Source organism: Pipistrellus hanaki (genome assembly GCF_964339955.1).
Source record: "Pipistrellus hanaki genome assembly, chromosome: 13".
Classification (NCBI taxonomy): Eukaryota; Metazoa; Chordata; class Mammalia; order Chiroptera; family Vespertilionidae; genus Pipistrellus; species Pipistrellus hanaki.
This window is the reverse complement of record NC_140515.1, coordinates 59,469,439-59,484,690: the sequence shown is the minus strand read 5'-3', so window position 1 is coordinate 59,484,690 and position 15,252 is coordinate 59,469,439. Positions and strand designations below refer to the sequence as shown.

General features: G+C 59.7%; 2 protein-coding genes across 6 annotated transcripts; both read right to left on the bottom strand.

Moving 5' to 3' along the window:
• Positions 1-1,202: 1,202 nt before the first annotated feature.
• On the bottom strand, positions 1,203-7,328 carry NME6 (NME/NM23 nucleoside diphosphate kinase 6). 4 transcript variants are annotated; one of them, XM_084902432.1, is made up of 6 exons: positions 7,199-7,328; positions 5,795-5,903; positions 3,629-3,731; positions 2,805-2,844; positions 1,690-1,850; positions 1,203-1,442 (listed from the first exon to the last, which is right to left on the bottom strand). In XM_084902432.1, exons 2-6 carry the CDS (start codon positions 5,882-5,884, stop codon positions 1,261-1,263), a joined length of 576 nt encoding a protein of 191 aa, XP_084758558.1. In that variant the 5' UTR covers positions 5,885-5,903; positions 7,199-7,328; the 3' UTR covers positions 1,203-1,260. The 4 variants fall into 4 exon arrangements, with proteins under 4 accessions (XP_084758558.1, XP_084758559.1, XP_084758556.1 ...); XM_084902433.1 differs by having other exon boundaries at positions 5,795-5,897; positions 7,199-7,299; XM_084902430.1 differs by lacking the exon at positions 7,199-7,328 and adding an exon at positions 6,403-6,654.
• A 290-nt stretch (positions 7,329-7,618) lies between these two features.
• SPINK8 (serine peptidase inhibitor Kazal type 8 (putative)) lies at positions 7,619-13,619 on the bottom strand. Of its 2 annotated transcripts, XM_084902435.1 has the most exons (5): positions 13,381-13,619; positions 12,206-12,252; positions 10,889-11,010; positions 9,233-9,275; positions 7,873-8,084 (listed from the first exon to the last, which is right to left on the bottom strand). In XM_084902435.1, exons 1-5 carry the CDS (start codon positions 13,583-13,585, stop codon positions 8,073-8,075), a joined length of 429 nt encoding a protein of 142 aa, XP_084758561.1. In that variant the 5' UTR covers positions 13,586-13,619; the 3' UTR covers positions 7,873-8,072. The 2 variants fall into 2 exon arrangements, with proteins under 2 accessions (XP_084758560.1, XP_084758561.1); XM_084902434.1 differs by lacking the exon at positions 9,233-9,275 and having other exon boundaries at positions 7,619-8,084.
• Between the last annotated feature and the right edge of the window lie 1,633 nt (positions 13,620-15,252).

Genomic DNA, 15,252 nt, shown 5'->3' with positions numbered 1-15,252 from the left:
AACCCAGGCATATGCCCTTGATTGGAGTTGAACCTGGGACCCTTCAGTCTGAGGGCCAATGCTCTACCCACTGAGCCACACCGCCTAGGGCTATTTCTTCATCTCCTTTGTTGGCTTGTGCAAATATTTGTTCTCACAAATTCTGTGTGAATTCCAGGCTCCTCACTGTTGTAGATTGTCATGATATGGCCCCAATAGTTCACACCTCGCAGTATCCCTCCCTTATGCAGGCCGTTGCCAAATGGACGCTGTTTGATCATGTGACTTTCTTTGGCCAATGGGGTGTTAGCGAACATGACCGGAGCGGAAACCTGGTAAGCCTGTGAAGGGGTGGGGCTGGCCCTGGGGGCCCTGAGCCACATGCCGGGAGGAGCTCAGGATGGAAGCCCCCGGGACCCTCCGCCCAGTGAGCCCCCGTGAGCCCAGCACTCACCCTGCCCATCGACAGACACATCAGAACAAACGACTCCTCTCTCCTTTATTAAAAATATATTTTTATTGATTTCAGAGAGGAAGGGAGAGGGAGAGACAGAAACATCGATGATGAGAGAGAACCATGCATCGGCTGCCTCCTGCATGCTCCCCATTAGGGATCAAGCCTGCAACCCAGGCACGTGCCCCTGACCGGAACTGAACCCGGGACCCTTCGGTCTGCAGGCCGGCGCTCTATCCACTGAGCCACACCGGCCAGGGCGTGATTACTCTCTTAAGCAACTACAGGGCCTCCGTTCACATAAAGGCCCCCCCCCCCCCCCCAGGAAGCAGGGCCGGGCGGCGTCCAGCGGGATCGGAGCCCACACTCCCTCCGCCCCGGGTGCTCCCGAGGTGGGCCGCACCGTGTGGACCTGGGAGAGGTCTGCGGGGCTCCCCTGCACGGAGCCCGGGGGGGGGGTGCCCTCCGGAGGCTCAGTGACTCCATAGGGACCAGCACCCGAGCAGCCGGAGCAGCCGCCTCGCAGGGAGGCAGAGGCCGAGCCTGCGTACGGTCACCAGGCAGGCGGGGGGCTCCCCCGCCCGAGAGGGGTGAGCAGTCTGAGGAGGAGGAGCCCCGCTCGGTTCCCCTGAGCCCCCACCAGCCCAGCGCGGAGCAGAGAGCCAGGCCCAGGCGGTGGCAGCGGGAGCCAGGCGGCAGGCGGGTGGTGCCCAGCGGCCTCGGCTCAGTGAGCTCCGGCCCCCATCCAGCCCTCAGGCCGCCGGGCCGCCCGTGCCCGCCGCGCAGTGGACAGGCCCCCATCCAGCCCTCAGGCCGCCGGGCCGGGGTCAGGCCGGGCCGGGGTCAGGCCGGGCCGGGCCACCCGTGCCCACCGCACAGTGGACGCCGCCCTCCGGGCTGTAGTGCACGGGACCCCAGCGCCACCGCGGCTCCTCCTCCTCGTACCAGCGCTGCTCGTTGAAGTCCGGGAAGAAGGCCGCGATCTCTCTGCTGGCCGAGGCCACCGAGTCTGCAGCGGAGTGGGGGGGGAGAGGGAGGGAGGGGAGAGTGGGAGGGAGGGAGGGGGAGAGAGGGAGAAGGGGTTGATCGGGAGGGCAGAGTGCAGGCAGGAGGCAGGGGCCGTCAGGGTCAGAGCCCCTCTGCCCTCAGTCCCGGGGCCACATGCCGTGGCTGGGGCCACAAACGCAGGAGGGAAGACGCTCCCTGCCCCCCCCCCCCCCCCCCGGCCCTCTGGGCCGAGGCCAGGAGCAGCCTACCGGAGCCGTGGGTGGTGTTGCGGGTGTCGGTGAGGCCCAAACTGCCCCGGATGGAGTCGGGGGCCACGTGGCGCGCCCGGAACACCCTGGTGGGCCCCATCAGTGTCCTCCAGTGCTGGACGGCGTCCGGGTGGGCGAGGATGTAGGCCCGGATGGGCCCGCTGGGAACCAAGGGCCACGTGTCAGGCGTCTGGCCACCGGGCGCGGGGGCACGCAGGAGCGGGTCGCGGGTCAAGGCCCCCATCCAGCCCTCAGACCGCCGGGCCGGGGTCAGGCCGGCATGGCTCAGGAGGGGACACGGAAGTCAGGGCTCCATTCCCGCAGGGCACAGGCGGGGCTGAGGGCCCGATCCCCAGTGTGGGGCGTGCGGGGGCAGCCGCTCCATGGCTCTGTCTTCTCACCGATGTCTCCCTCTCTCCCCCTCCCTCCCCTGAAATCGATAGAAACACGTTTTTATAAATGGCGCGCTGCGCACCCTGAGCGCTCCCGGGCCTTTCTAGCTGGATGCCGACGCTGCTACCACAGGCGGCGAGGGCTATGGCCCATGTCCCAGAGCGCCGGGAGGCCAGCCGTTGCTAGGCAGAACCAGCAATACGCCGCTACGGCCGCAGGGCCGGGCACCTCACGGGACAGGCCGCCAGGTAGCGTGACCGAGCCCGAGCCCCGAGGCCACGCTCCTGGACACTCATCACAACCTAAGAGTGGCCGTACCACCTGTGCCTCTCTCAGGGGCAGGCCCGTCTCGGTACCGCCTGTGCCTCTCTCAGGGGCAGGGCCGTCTCGGTACCGCCTGTGCCTCTCTCAGGGGCAGGGCCGTCTCGGTACCGCCTGTGCCTCTCTCAGGGGCAGGCCCGTCTCGGTACCAGCTGTGCCTCTCTCAGGGGCAGGGCCGTCTCGGTACCAGCTGTGCCTCTCTCAGGGGCAGGGCCGTCTCGGTACCGCCTGTGCCTCTCTCAGGGGCAGGGCCGTCTCGGTACCAGCTGTGCATCTCTCAGGGGCAGGGCCGTCTTGGTGGGTGAAGAGCCTGATCCGCACACGGGCCACAGCAGCAGCCCTCCAGGGCTGCCGGGAGAGTGCAGTGACTGACATCGGGCGCAGCGGGAGGGCGGACGCACCTGGCCATGAACTCCACCAGCCGCTGGTAGAAGAAGCGCCCTGCGGAGAGAGCGCCCGCGTGAGGACAGGCCGGAGCCCCCGGGCCCCAGTCTGGGAGGCTGAACGGCTTCAGAACGAGGAGCCGGCGTGCAGCCTGGCGCCCCGGGGGCCGAGGCCGGGCTCCGCCCCTTACACCTGGGCTCCCTGTGCCTGGGGACGTGACAATGCCCGCCGGAGGGCGGCTGCAGGGTCCCCTGAAACAGGAGCTCGGCCCAGCCCAGGGCGCAGTGGGGAGAGCGTGGGCCCTCAGCCGGAGGGTCCGGTTCTGTTCCCGTCAAGGGGGTCGCAGGCTCCGACCCCCAGATCCCCAGCCCCGGTCGGGGCGTGTGCAGGAGGCAACCAATCGATGTGTCTCTCTCTGTCCCTCCCCTTCCCTTCCCCCTCCAAAACTGCGTGGAAAGATACCCTCCGTGAGGATTAACACAGAAACAGCGTTGGGAGGAGGTCTGAAGAGGGAATGTCATGGACATAAATCTAAGCTTCCGGCTGGGGTGACGCGTTTCCGGGGGGGGGGGGGAGTAGTGACCCGGGTCCAGGGCACCCTCTGTGCCTCCGGGCGGGCGGGCGGGCGGGGGAGTGACCCGGTCCAGGGCACCCTCTGTGCCTCCGGGCGGGCGGGCGGGCGGGGGAGTGACCCGGTCCAGGGCACCCTCTGTGCCTCCGGGCGGGTGGGCGGGCGGGTGACCGGGTCCAGGGCACCCTCTGTGCCTCCGGGCGGGCGGGCGGGGGAGTGACCGGGTCCAGGGCACCCTCTGTGCCTCCGGGCGGGCGGCGGGCGGCCCACCTTCGTGCTCCCGGTAGAAGCGGCGGCAGTCTTCCCTCCTCCACACCAGCTCTCTCCGCCGCACGATGAGGAGCTGGCTGCTCAGGATCTGCTGGTGGACGGCCTGGGGGCACCACACACACGGTCAGTCGGGTGGGGAGGGACCTGGGGCCGGGGCCAGGAGAGAAGGTGGGTGAGGGGAAGGCCTTCGGTCACATGACCAGCATGTGAGCCTGGGTGGAGGGGCAGAAAGTGCTGGCTGCCCTTCTGCTCTGGCCATCCCAACAGCCTCTCCCTGGTGGCCCTGCTGCCGCCTCCTCTCTCTCCCCCATCACACCGGGTGAACACACATCAACCACACCCGATAACTCTCTCCCATCAACCACACCTGATAACTCTCTCCCATCAATCACACCTGATAACTCTCTCCCATCAATCACACCCGGTGAACACACATCAACCACACCTGATAACTCTCTCCCATCAACCACACCCGATAACTCTCTCCCATCAATCACCCGGTGAACACACATCAACCACACCCGATAACTCTCTCCCATCAATCACACCCGGTGAACACACATCAATCACACCTGATAACTCTCTCTCTACCATCACACCCAGTGAACACACATCAATCACCCTGATAACTCTCCCCCATCAGTCACACCCGGTGAACACACATCAACCACCCTGATAACACTCTCCCATCAATCACACCCGGTGAACACACATCAATCACACCTGATAACTCTCTCTCTACCATCACACCCAGTGAACACACATCAATCACCCTGATAACTCTCCCCCATCAGTCACACCCGGTGAACACACATCAACCACCCTGATAACTCTCTCCCATCAATCACACCCGGTGAACACACATCAATCACACCTGATAACTCTCTTCCATCAGTCACACCCGGTGAACACACATCAACCACACCTGATAACAGTCTCTCTACCATCACACCCGGTGAACACACATCAACCACACCTGATAACTCTCTCCCATCAATCACACCCGGTGAACACTCTCTCCCACCACACCTGATAACACACTCTCTACCATCACACTGGTGAGTCAGACAGGCCACCATCTCGGCCACCCGGCCATCAGCTTAGGGATGGCTCCCACTCTCCTTCCTGCCTCGGCTCCCCCTTCTGCGGGCCGCTGGCCCTCACCTGGGCACCAGGGGGAGCCGTCCTTCCCTGAGGCCGGGTCTGGTCCCAACACCTGCAGACCCCCTGCTGGCCGCCCGTGGGGGCCCACTGGGCGCTGCTGGCGACCATCTATGAACAACTCCCAGCTGAACGCGGCCCCCCCAGGACTGCGGACACCGTGCACAGGAGTCTGTCCCCAGACGGGGATAGGGCTCTGGGGAGTGATGCTGGCCGCCATCAGCTGACTGCTTTCATCAAGAGGGAGAGGATCTGGCCGGGCCAGCGCATCACAGGATGCACCAGATCTTTAAAAGCAGAGCTGTGGCCCTGACCCATGTGGCTCAGTGGACAGAGCGGCGGCCTGCGGACTCAAGGGCCCAGGTTCGATTCCGGTCAAGGGCATGTACCTTGGTTGCGGGCACATCCCCGGTGGGGGGTGTGCAAGAGGCAGCTGGTTGATGTCTCTCTCTCATCGATGTTTCTGGCTCTCTCTCTCCCTCCCTTCCTCTCTGTAAAAAAAATCAATAAAATATTTTAAAAAAAACAAAACAACAAACCCAAACCACTAACAGGTACCGGTCTCAGCTGCTGTGCTTACGGTGACTGCTGTGCAGCCACGGAGAGCTAGTACACAGACACTGTCTTGAGGGGGGTTCCTCGTGTTACTGTGGTTACGTCTTCTTTGTTACACCTGCCCCGACTCGCCAACAGATCGTTAGTCTTTTAGGGTCTGGTTCCTGGCTCCCGCCTTTGCCTCCACGGCAGTGGCCGGCAAGCTCAGGGGTCCACAGAGCCAAACAGCATACAACCATCGACGTTTCTTTAGAGAGCCAAGTTTTTTAAACTTAAACTTCTTCTCACGCCACGTCTTCCACACAGACTCGCCCAGGCCGTGGCATTTTGTGGAAGAGCCACCCCCGAGAGCCGCCGATCGCCGACCATGGCTCTGTGGTCCCTCACGGGTGGCCGCTGCACCTGGAGCTGAGCGGGGCCAGGGCGTCCCGAGGCGCGGGCCCTTCTTACCTCCAGAATCAGTGGGTGGGCCACGGCGTCGGGCTTGACGAGGGCCAGGGTGAGCTGCAGAGCCCGAGGGCTTCGCCAGGCGGAGGCCATCTCGCTCCCGCGCCTGCGCCTGCCGGCAGAGCGGGGTTAGGGCCCCGGGGGGCTGCTCGCCCCCCCCCCCCCCCCCCCCCCCGCCCCCCGTCCTCCGGCCACGCAGCCCTGCAAGCTGACCCGGCGCCCCGCCCCCTCACACGCATAAAGCACACGACAGCCACATAGGCAGGCTGCATACGTGGCTATTGCACAGGTGTCTACACTGCTGTATTTAATGTAAGGTGACCAGACCGTCCCGCTTTGGGCAGGACAGTCCCGATTTTCAACAATTTTTCCCGCGTCCCACGGCGTTTTAAAAAAGTCCCGATGGGTGGGACGATCTGGTCACCTTAATTTAATGCCTCTTTGTGCTCATGGGGTGGGGGTGGGGGTAGGGGGCCCTCAGTTGCCCTGTGGAGCGCACGATCTGGTCTGGGCCCCGGGAAGCCCATGAGGAGCTACCCATTCAGAGAAATCCCGGTTTAAACGCCGCCCGTCCCTCCCTCCCTGTCCTTCCCCCAGAGCACAGTGTTCACCAGGAACTTCTCAGCCCGCCCGAGCGGACAGCCAGGATGTCCACCGCCGGACCGCTCGCCGGGTTTGCCCTCCCATCCATCCCAGGACCGGAAGGTGGACGGACAGGAATGGGGTGTGGGCAGGATGCCACAAGCCTGCTGGACACACACCCCCTCTATCCAGGACCGTCCAGCCCGCCCTAAACCTCGGCGGCCCGTCCTCGGCGGCCAGGCTGAGGACACACGGGCCACTCCACGCTCGGGGCCTGTGGCACCCACTCCTGTCCGGGCAGCTCAGCGCGCCTGCGGGGCCGGGTCACTTCCGCTGTGTTTGCCTCTTGTTTTTACTTTCCTGCTTGACCCACTCCACTGACTGAATGCACCGCATGGTCTTAGCTCGTTCATCTCTGAGTTTCCAGCGTCTAAGCTGGAGGAGCCAAGGATAAATGTGGGATGATAGGAAGGACGAAAAGCATTTTACGGTTAGGTCTCCGGCCGGGGAGACTGTGAGGGCTCCTCCAGCTGTGGGTTGTTTCTCGGTGAGAAATCGATCACCAGGTCCCCGAAGGCCACGGGCGGAACCCCGGAATCTGCCCCGAACGGGGCGGCGCCCGCGGACACACGGACGGTTCGAGGCCCCGAAGCGGCCCCACAATCGCGCTCGGGTGGCGCTGGTCTGGGCCCGGCGCGCCCCGCTCCCGTCCACGGCCCCGGCCCGGCCCCGGGCGCCCTCCGCCCTCCGCCCCCGTCTCGGCGCGGCCCCGGGCCCTCGCCCCCTTCATTCCCCGGGCTGCGGCCGCGGGGCCCTGCCCCGTACCCGGGGCCTCAGGCCACCAGACTCCGGGTTCGGAGCCCCAGTCCCGCTGGAGCTCGGTCCGATCCACCTCCCCCTCCGGGCACGTCACGTGGCCAGCAGGCGCCGGGCTGGCCAGCCCCGCGGCCCGCGCGGGGTCCTTCAGGCGCGCGGCGGGCAGCCCCGGGGTCCTCGCCGCGAGCGGAACCGGAAGCAGAGGGGCGGTGCTAAGAAGCCCTGGGCGGTGCCGCGCGGTGAGGTCCCCCAGGGCTCCCGGGGGCAGGTCCTTGTGGGCGGGGCGGGGGGCTGCGGGCCCCGGTCGCTCTCCCGCGTCCGTCTTCGGAGGAAGCCGCCCCTCCGAGCCCGGCGTGGGCGCCCCCTTGCGGCGGGGAGGGAGAGGAGGAGGAGCGGGGGAGGGGACGGGGGAGGGGGAGGGGCGGGGCAGGCCGGGATGGCGGGCCAGGTGCCCCAGTGCCTGCGGGGCCACCCGCCTGTCCCCGGCCCGGCCCGGGCATTCCGAACCTCTGGTTCGGTTCCGGTCTCTGGAGCCGGGTCTCGGGTGCGGACGGCCGTGCCGCCCGCCCGCCATGCGCTCAGCTCCGCGGGGACCAAGCCCGCAGCCTGTAACCCGCCGCCCCGGAGGCTCCCGGGCCTCTTTAAAGGTTCCGATTCGCCAGGGAAGCGCTGCAGCCACGTTTCTGCCGAGAACGTTTACTGAGAGGCCGGGCCCGGGACCCGGATGGGCAGGGTGCGGGCCGGGCCTCCGGGGACCCGGATGGGCAGGGTGCGGGCCGGGCCTCCGGGGACCCGGATGGGCAGGGTGCGGGCCGGGCCTCCGGGGGAGGAGAGGAGGGTCCGCCGGGGGCAGCCGCGGTGGTGCCGGCGCTCGGCGGGTCCATCAGGGGTTTTCCTGCGGAAGAAGCGTCTGCTCAGCGGAGCCGGCCCGGGGCGGTGACCGGACCCCGCCGGGGCCGCCCCTCCGCCCCCGGAGGGACCTGCGGGCCGGGGAGAGGACGGACCCAGGGGGAGGGGGGACAGGAGCCTGGGGCAGGGAGAGCGCAGGGCGGGCAGACACTGAATTATAATCCAGGGATGTGGCCTCGCCCTGGCATCTTAACCGTCCTTGGAGTTTTGGAAGTTTTTGTGAGTCTTGAGGAAAAAGGTTAGTTTCCAGACACTTAATAGTTTTCGTTTGTTTTGAGTGATGTAATATTCCTCATTTGTTTTCCAGTTGGCTGTTACTGCTGTAAAGAAAAGTTATTGAGCCCGGCCGGCGCGGCTCAGGGGATAGAGCGTCAGCCTACGGATGAAGGGTCCCGGGTTCGATTCCGGTCAAGGGCATGTACCTTGATTGCGGGCACATCCCCAGTGGGGGGTGTGCAGGAGGCAGCTGATCGATGTTTCTCTCTCGTTGATGTTTCTGACTCTCTATCCCTCTTCCTTCCTCTCTATAAAAAAAATCAATAGGACATATTTTTAAAAATCAATAAAAAATATATATTTTAAAAAAAATAAAGTTATTGAGCCCGTCTGGCATGGCTCAGGGGTTGAGCATCAACCTAGGAACCAGGAGGTGGCAGTACAATTCCTGGTCATGGTACATGCCCCGGGTTGCAGGCTCCACCCCCAGTAGGGGGTGTGCAGGAAGCAGCCGATCAGTGATTCTCTCTTATCATTGATGTTTCTGTCTCTCTCACCCTCTCCCTTCCTCTCTGAAATAAATAAAAATATTTTTTTAAAAAAAATTAAATAAAACAGCCTTTTGGTGTGCAAGAAAGTGTCCACACTTCCTAGAGAAGTGCTCTGGAGTGTGTAGGAGTGGAATACCATGATGTCGAGGTCTGTGGTAGTAAACTTCAGCGAAGAAAAGGGAACGGGAAAGGTGGCAGACACTCTGCACTTTGTAGAATCTACGTGGTAGGCATATGAGGTTTATGATGTTACTGTCTCTGCTTGAGGTTTTTCATAACAAAATATTTAAAATTCTCTTGTAAGGTGAGCTCTTAACTATATTTGGTTTACTCCTAAAAATTAAAAATAAAAAGTGACTTTACTTACGCATGGTCCATCATGCAGTTTAGTTATGTTAAGCTTTTTATATCTGAAAGAAATTTTATTTTGAAATGATTATTTTTGCTCTATAAGTTATGACTTTTACTTAATAATCTAAGTTTGAGAAGAAAACATTCTGCTAATACTGAATTCTTAATAAGTATTTTAAAATATCTACTACATAGATCTTTATTTGTCAAAGAGATTGAACATATAAAATATACTCAGCCTTAATTCAAATATAGAAAATTCAGCCGGGACCAGTTTGGCTCAGTGGATAGAGCATCGGCCTGTGGACTGAAAGGTCCTGGGTTTGGTTCCGGTCAAGGGCATGTACCTTGGTTGCAGGCACATCCCCAGTGGGGGGTGTGCAAGAGGCAGCTGGTTGGTGTTTCTCTCTCATCGACGTTTCTAACTCTCCCTCTCAATTCCTCTCTGGGTAAAATCAATAAAATATATACAAAAAAAAAAAAGAAAATTCAAAGTCATCTTGAATATTTAATAATAGTACGTATTAGAGAATGTACATTAAAGTATTCACTTGATGAAAGTTAAAGCATTACTAGTGACCTTAAAGAAATAATAACTATAAGGGAATACTATGAACAATTGCACATCAATAAATTAGATATCCTAGATGCAATAGACAAATTCCTAGGAACACTCGAATTACCTAATCTGACTAAAGAGGAAACAAAATCCACAGACCTGTATCAGGTAAAGAGATCAAATCAATAAAAAAACTAATAAGAGTTCAGAATCCGATGTTTTCACTAGTAAATTCTAACAGACATTTTAGGAGAATTTAATACCAATCCTTCTCAAACTCTTCCAAATGATAGAGGAATAAAACTCCCTAATCATTTTATGAAGCCAGAATTTAGTCAAAGACATCATAAAAAAGGGAAGCTACAGCCCTAGCCAGCTTGGCTCGGTGGACTGAGCGTCAGCCTGCAGACTGAAGGGTCCCAGGTTCCTTCAAATCCAGTCAAGGGCCTCTTCCTGGGATCCCCAGTAGGGGGCATTCAGGAGGCAGCCAACCAATGATTCTCATCATTAATGTTTCTATCCTTTCTGAAATCAATAAAGAAGTTATATTAAAAAAAAAAAAAAGAAAGAAAAGAAACTACAGACAAATGTCCGTCATGAATATGATGCAAAAATTCTCAACTAAATACTAGGAAATTGAAGCCAATGAATATTAAAAGATTATACATTCTGATTAAGTGGTTTGTTTTTTTTTACCCATGAGTGCACTTGATAACCTAAAGTTATCAAGCAGTGTAATAACATATTGGTCAAACAAAGGGGGGAAATACGTTTTTCTCTCTTAAAATTTTTTTTTAATTGATTTCAGAGAGGAAGAGAGAGAAACATCAGTGATGAGAATCATTGATCGGCTGCCTCCTGCACGCCCCCACTGGGGATGGAGCCACAAGCGGGGCATGTGCCCTGACCAGGTACCTGAACCATAACCTGGTTCATAGGTCAGTGCTCCACCACTGAGCCACACGGCCGGGGAGCACAGGGGAGAAGGGCAGAGATGGGGGAGCAGTCGGGAGGAGGCTGGAGGGAAGATGGCCGCGGAGGAAGCCCTCTGAGGGCCCGCCCATCGGAGCCGTTGGCCCCCTGCCCCGGCCGAGAGGGGGGGCGGGGACTCACAGGACGGCGAAGCAGAGGTGGCACTCCCCGTTGTAGGTGATGTGGTCACTGCCACAGACGGGCTCGCTGGGCTTGGTGAAGGAGACAAACCAGCACTGGTGGATTTTGTTGTTGCAAATGACCTGAGGGTGAGACATAGTGTGGCCTGCATCCGGGTCCTCGGCTGTTCCCACCGCTGCTGGGGGGGGGGGGGCGGGTCAGCCCAGATGGCGGCTGTAAGTGAGGGGTGTGTAATCTGATCGATAGGGCACCGAATTCATCTGGAAAACAGCCATATTGTCTAAAAATCTTAGAACACGTATGTGAGTAGGGGATTACATTTCTTCTACATGAATAGGGGGTTAAATTTTTCTTAAGTTTCCTTTCCAAGGTCTGTGCCAGACGATGGAGGAGGTGGCTCAGCTGTGACTCCAGCACGTAGAACTGATAAGCTGGGTCAGACCGACCCACCAGGAGTCAAAACCTCACCTCATCGCCGCCAGCCCTCACCTCACCGTCTCATCGCCATGGCCTCTTCACCTGGAGCCTAAGGACCATGGCTGCTGTCTGCACCCCAGGCCTGCACGCAGCTGCCTTCCGCCCCAGCCTGCCCGCCCCTTCCCCACAGCCCTCCCCTGCACCTGCTGGAAGCCGGGGTGCATGGCTGTGCGCGCGGCTCCTTCACTGGGGGTCAGCCGGCAGCCCGAGCCCCCCCCGGGGTGTCCGGGTACCTCGTCACAGAGGGAATGTCTCTCAGGAGCATCACCCAGTGGCGTGTGTGTGGGGTGTGTGTGTGTGCGTGTGAGTGTGTGTGGGTGTGTGTGTGTGTTTGTGAGTGTGTGTGTGGATGTGTGTGTGTGTGACTGTGTGTGTGTGGATGTGTGTGTGGGGTGTGTGTGTGTATGTGTGTGTGAGTGTGTGTGTGTGTGGATGAGTGTGTGTGTGGATGTGTGTGTGTGTGTGTATGTGTGTGAGTGTGTGTGGATGTGTGTGTGTGGGGGGTGTGTGTATGTGGGGGGGGTCAGACAGCGGGGCTCAGGGCACAGGGCTGAGGATGGAGACGGAGAGGGACGGAGCGGAACATCGGGCCTTGTGTGTGGGAGGCAGGGCTGTGCCAGCCGAGTGTCCCCCTCGCAAAGAATGTCCGCCAGGACGTCACCGCCGTCGCCGGTGCCACAGGCTGCCGTCCGCCCCGGAGCCGAGCGAGGCCCCCGCTGAGGACGGGGAGCTGACCACTCGGCTGTGGGGGCCTGACTCCGCGCTGCCCCGCCCGCCCCACTCCCAGCAGAAAGCCCCGGCTCGGCGCCCCTGGCTGCTCCTCGGAGGCGGGCAGCTCACCTGGGTCTCCGCGAGGCTGGCCCGGTCCCCGGTGGGAAGGAGGAAGTCTGGAAGACAGAACTCCCAGTTAGTCCTGCCCCGCCTCGCCTCAGGGAGCCGCGGGGCGGAGCTGGCTGATCCCCGGGAGAGGCTGACCTTGGCCCGGCCTGGTGCCCGGGGGGGGGGGGGGGGGGGGGGGGCGGGGGGCAGAAGCGGGGGCTCCCGCCTGCGCCCCACGGGAGAGACCCTGGATACTGGGATCTTGTTTTTAATATTTTAGTCAAATAATTTCTACCTTTGGGACTGGGTTGTGGGATTCATTCACATTTAAAGTCTTATGATCTAGTTAGATTTGCATTTTATTTTGTTTTCCGTATGTCTCATCTCTTTTTGCTAACCTCTTCCTCTTTTGCTGCATTCAGTGAATATAATCCAGTGTTACATTGTAATTCCCATAATTTTTTCACCATTTTTCAGAATGCATATATATGTGTGTGTGTGTGTGTGTGTGTATAAGATATATATTTGTATTGATTTCAGAGAGGAAGGAAGAGGGAGAGAGGTAGAAATATCAGTGATGAGAGAATCATGGATCAGCTCGTCCTGCATGCCCCCTTCCTGGGAATCGAGCCCTCAACCCAGGCCTGTGTCCTTGACTGGAATTAAACCCAGAACCCTTTGGTCCCCAGGCTGACGCTGTGTCCATTGAGCCGAAATGGCTAGGGCTAATGTTATGTTTTTTTTAAAAATGGGGGGGGGGGAGAGGGAAAGAGAAACATCAGCTGCCTCCTGCACACCCCCTCCTGGGGATCAAACCCAGCCATGTGCCCTGACCGGGATTCGAACCAGCGACCTCTAGCTGCGTGGAACAATGCTCGAGGCACTGAGCCACACTGGCGGGGCCTGGGCAGTTGTAGTCGCTGCATTACTCCTTACCACGGATAGCTAACTTATCAGAATGTGCCTCCCATTTATAATCTTAATTCCAGGGGCCTTTCGAAAGGTTGCTCCAGATAGCTCTATTCCTTCTTTCTTTTGTTTTCTTTCTTTCTTTCTTTTTGGTGGGGGGCATTCAGGCTGCCTCTGTAACGTGGAATTGGGGGTAAATAAGGCCAAATAGCATTCCCTCTGCCGCCCCCACCCCCACGCTCCGGGCAGACGGCAGGCCGTGGGGCGCCGCGAGGACAGGGACTCACCCCCGGCCAGGCCGGCCGGCGTGGAGCTGGCCAGCAGGAGGACAGCGCTCAGGAGGGCCCCTGGCACGGGCATGGCGGGAGGAGCCGGGAGCGAGGAGCCGCGAGGGACACGCTGTGCCCAGTGCGGACGCGGGGCTGTCCTGGCCGGACACGCAGCCACGCCCTGGGGCGGCCCTGTCCTGGCGTTGCTGGGAACGCATGGCATCTGAGCCAATGAACTTGCCTCATTTTTTTTTTTATATATATCTTTATTGATTTTTTTACAGAGAGGAAGGGCGAGGGATAGAGAGAAACATCGATGAGAGAGAAACATTGATCAGCTGCTTCCTGCACACCCCCTACCGGGGATGTGCCCGCCACCAAGGTACGTGCCCTTGACCGGGACCCTTCAGTCCACAGGCCGACGCTCTATCCACTGAGCCACCCCGGTTTTGGCTGAACTTGCCTCTTTATTTGCTGAGGATACGCTTTAGGGAAAAGGATCTCCACAGACTATAAGGTGCCAGAAAAGACGTCCCCGAGAGTCTGCCAGGGGCCTTGGCGGGAGCTCGGCACCGCCCGCCCGCCTGGCCGGCCGGCTCCGGGCTGAGCATCGACCTAGGAGCCAGGAGGTCACGGCTTGGGTCCCGGTCGGGCACAGGCCCAGGTTGTGGGCTCCATTCCTGTGGGAGCCCCTTTCATGTCCCTTGTGGTTCAGGGTTCCAGTTCAGGGTTGGGGTTCTAGAGAAGGCCCCACACAAATGAAAAGAGACTAGAAAAGTATTAATTTGGGAAATGGGGGCCCAGGCGGGAGCCCATCTCCAGGGTGAGGACTATCCCTGCTCTGGCCTTGCCATCCCTTTTATTAAGGTTATAAGACACACTCAGATCCTGTGGCAGGAAATCCCAATGAGAGCCAATCAGCAAGACTTTACGTCTGACCAACAGGCGGAGGCTGCTCCAACTACCAGTCTCAACTAAACATGAGTGGTTAGCTCCGGCCACTCAGAGCCATTAGGGTTGACCAGCCTTCCGATTCCCTGTTCACATCTGTTAGTGACAATGATCGGTTTCCGGCACATCCCCAGTAGGGGGCGTGCAGGAGGCATCCATGATTCGCATCATTGATGTTTCTCTTTCTCCTTCCTTCCTCTCTGAAATCAACAAAAATATATTTAAAAAAGGAATAAGCACCAAAAATGTTTTGTTGAAACGTTGAGACGCTGGCACTTGCCTCTGAGGTAGAAAGGGCAGGCGAAGGCAGGCGGCGAGGAACAGGAAGGGACGGTACCCCCACCCCCCCAATCTCCCAGCCTCCTCCTCACGCTCCCTCTGGTGTTAACGTTCAGTAACCAATGACACGGTTGCAAGGAGAGCCGTAGCCTGTTTGCCACAGCTGACTTCATTACGGGAATGTTAGGGGACCCGCCGGTGGCATTGCCGAGGCTGCTGTACCTTTTCCCGTTCATTCCCGATGAAATGGTCTATGAGGTCATTCCTACCCAGGACCTTCCCTGAGTGAAAATAAGTCATTGTTCCCTCCCGAACGTCGGCCATGAGCAGCACCTCACCTGCTGCGGCTCCGGTGGGACCGGCTGGGCCAGCTTCCTCCCGGGTGTCCGCCCGGCAGTGCCAGCGTGACGGGCATGGCGTGACGGGCAGGACGCAGTGTTCCCGGCCTGGTGCGGGCATGACCTTGACAGAAGCTGGCCCGCCGCCCCAGCCCGGCTGCTGACCTCGCCTGCTGACCCCGGCCGCTGACCCCGGCTGCTGACCCCGGCCGCTGACGTCGCCTGCTGACCTCGCGTTCCTGCTGCGGCTGTCTGAGGGGTCCCCACGTCCCCTGCTCCCCAGAACCCACTCATCCTCGCCAAACCCCAGCCGCCCACTTCA

Excerpts from the sequence above, each read along its gene's own strand:
- SPINK8 (XM_084902434.1), bottom strand. The coding sequence starts at position 13,585 with ATGCCATGCGTTCCCAGCAACGCCAGGACAGGGCCGCCCCAGGGCGTG. Across the intron at positions 12,253-13,380 it reads GCCGGCCGGCCTGGCCGGGG|ACTTCCTCCTTCCCACCGGG; the intron begins GTGAGTCCCTGT and ends TCTGTCTTCCAG. Across the intron at positions 8,085-10,888 it reads CACCTCTGCTTCGCCGTCCT|GAAAACCCCTGATGGACCCG; the intron begins GTGAGTCCCCGC and ends CTTCTTCCGCAG.
- NME6 (XM_084902430.1), bottom strand. The coding sequence starts at position 6,482 with ATGGATGGGAGGGCAAACCCGGCGAGCGGTCCGGCGGTGGACATCCTG. Across the intron at positions 3,732-5,794 it reads CCCACCCACTGATTCTGGAG|GCCGTCCACCAGCAGATCCT; the intron begins GTAAGAAGGGCC and ends TGGTGCCCCCAG. Across the intron at positions 2,845-3,628 it reads CTTCTACCGGGAGCACGAAG|GGCGCTTCTTCTACCAGCGG; the intron begins GTGGGCCGCCCG and ends CTCTCTCCGCAG.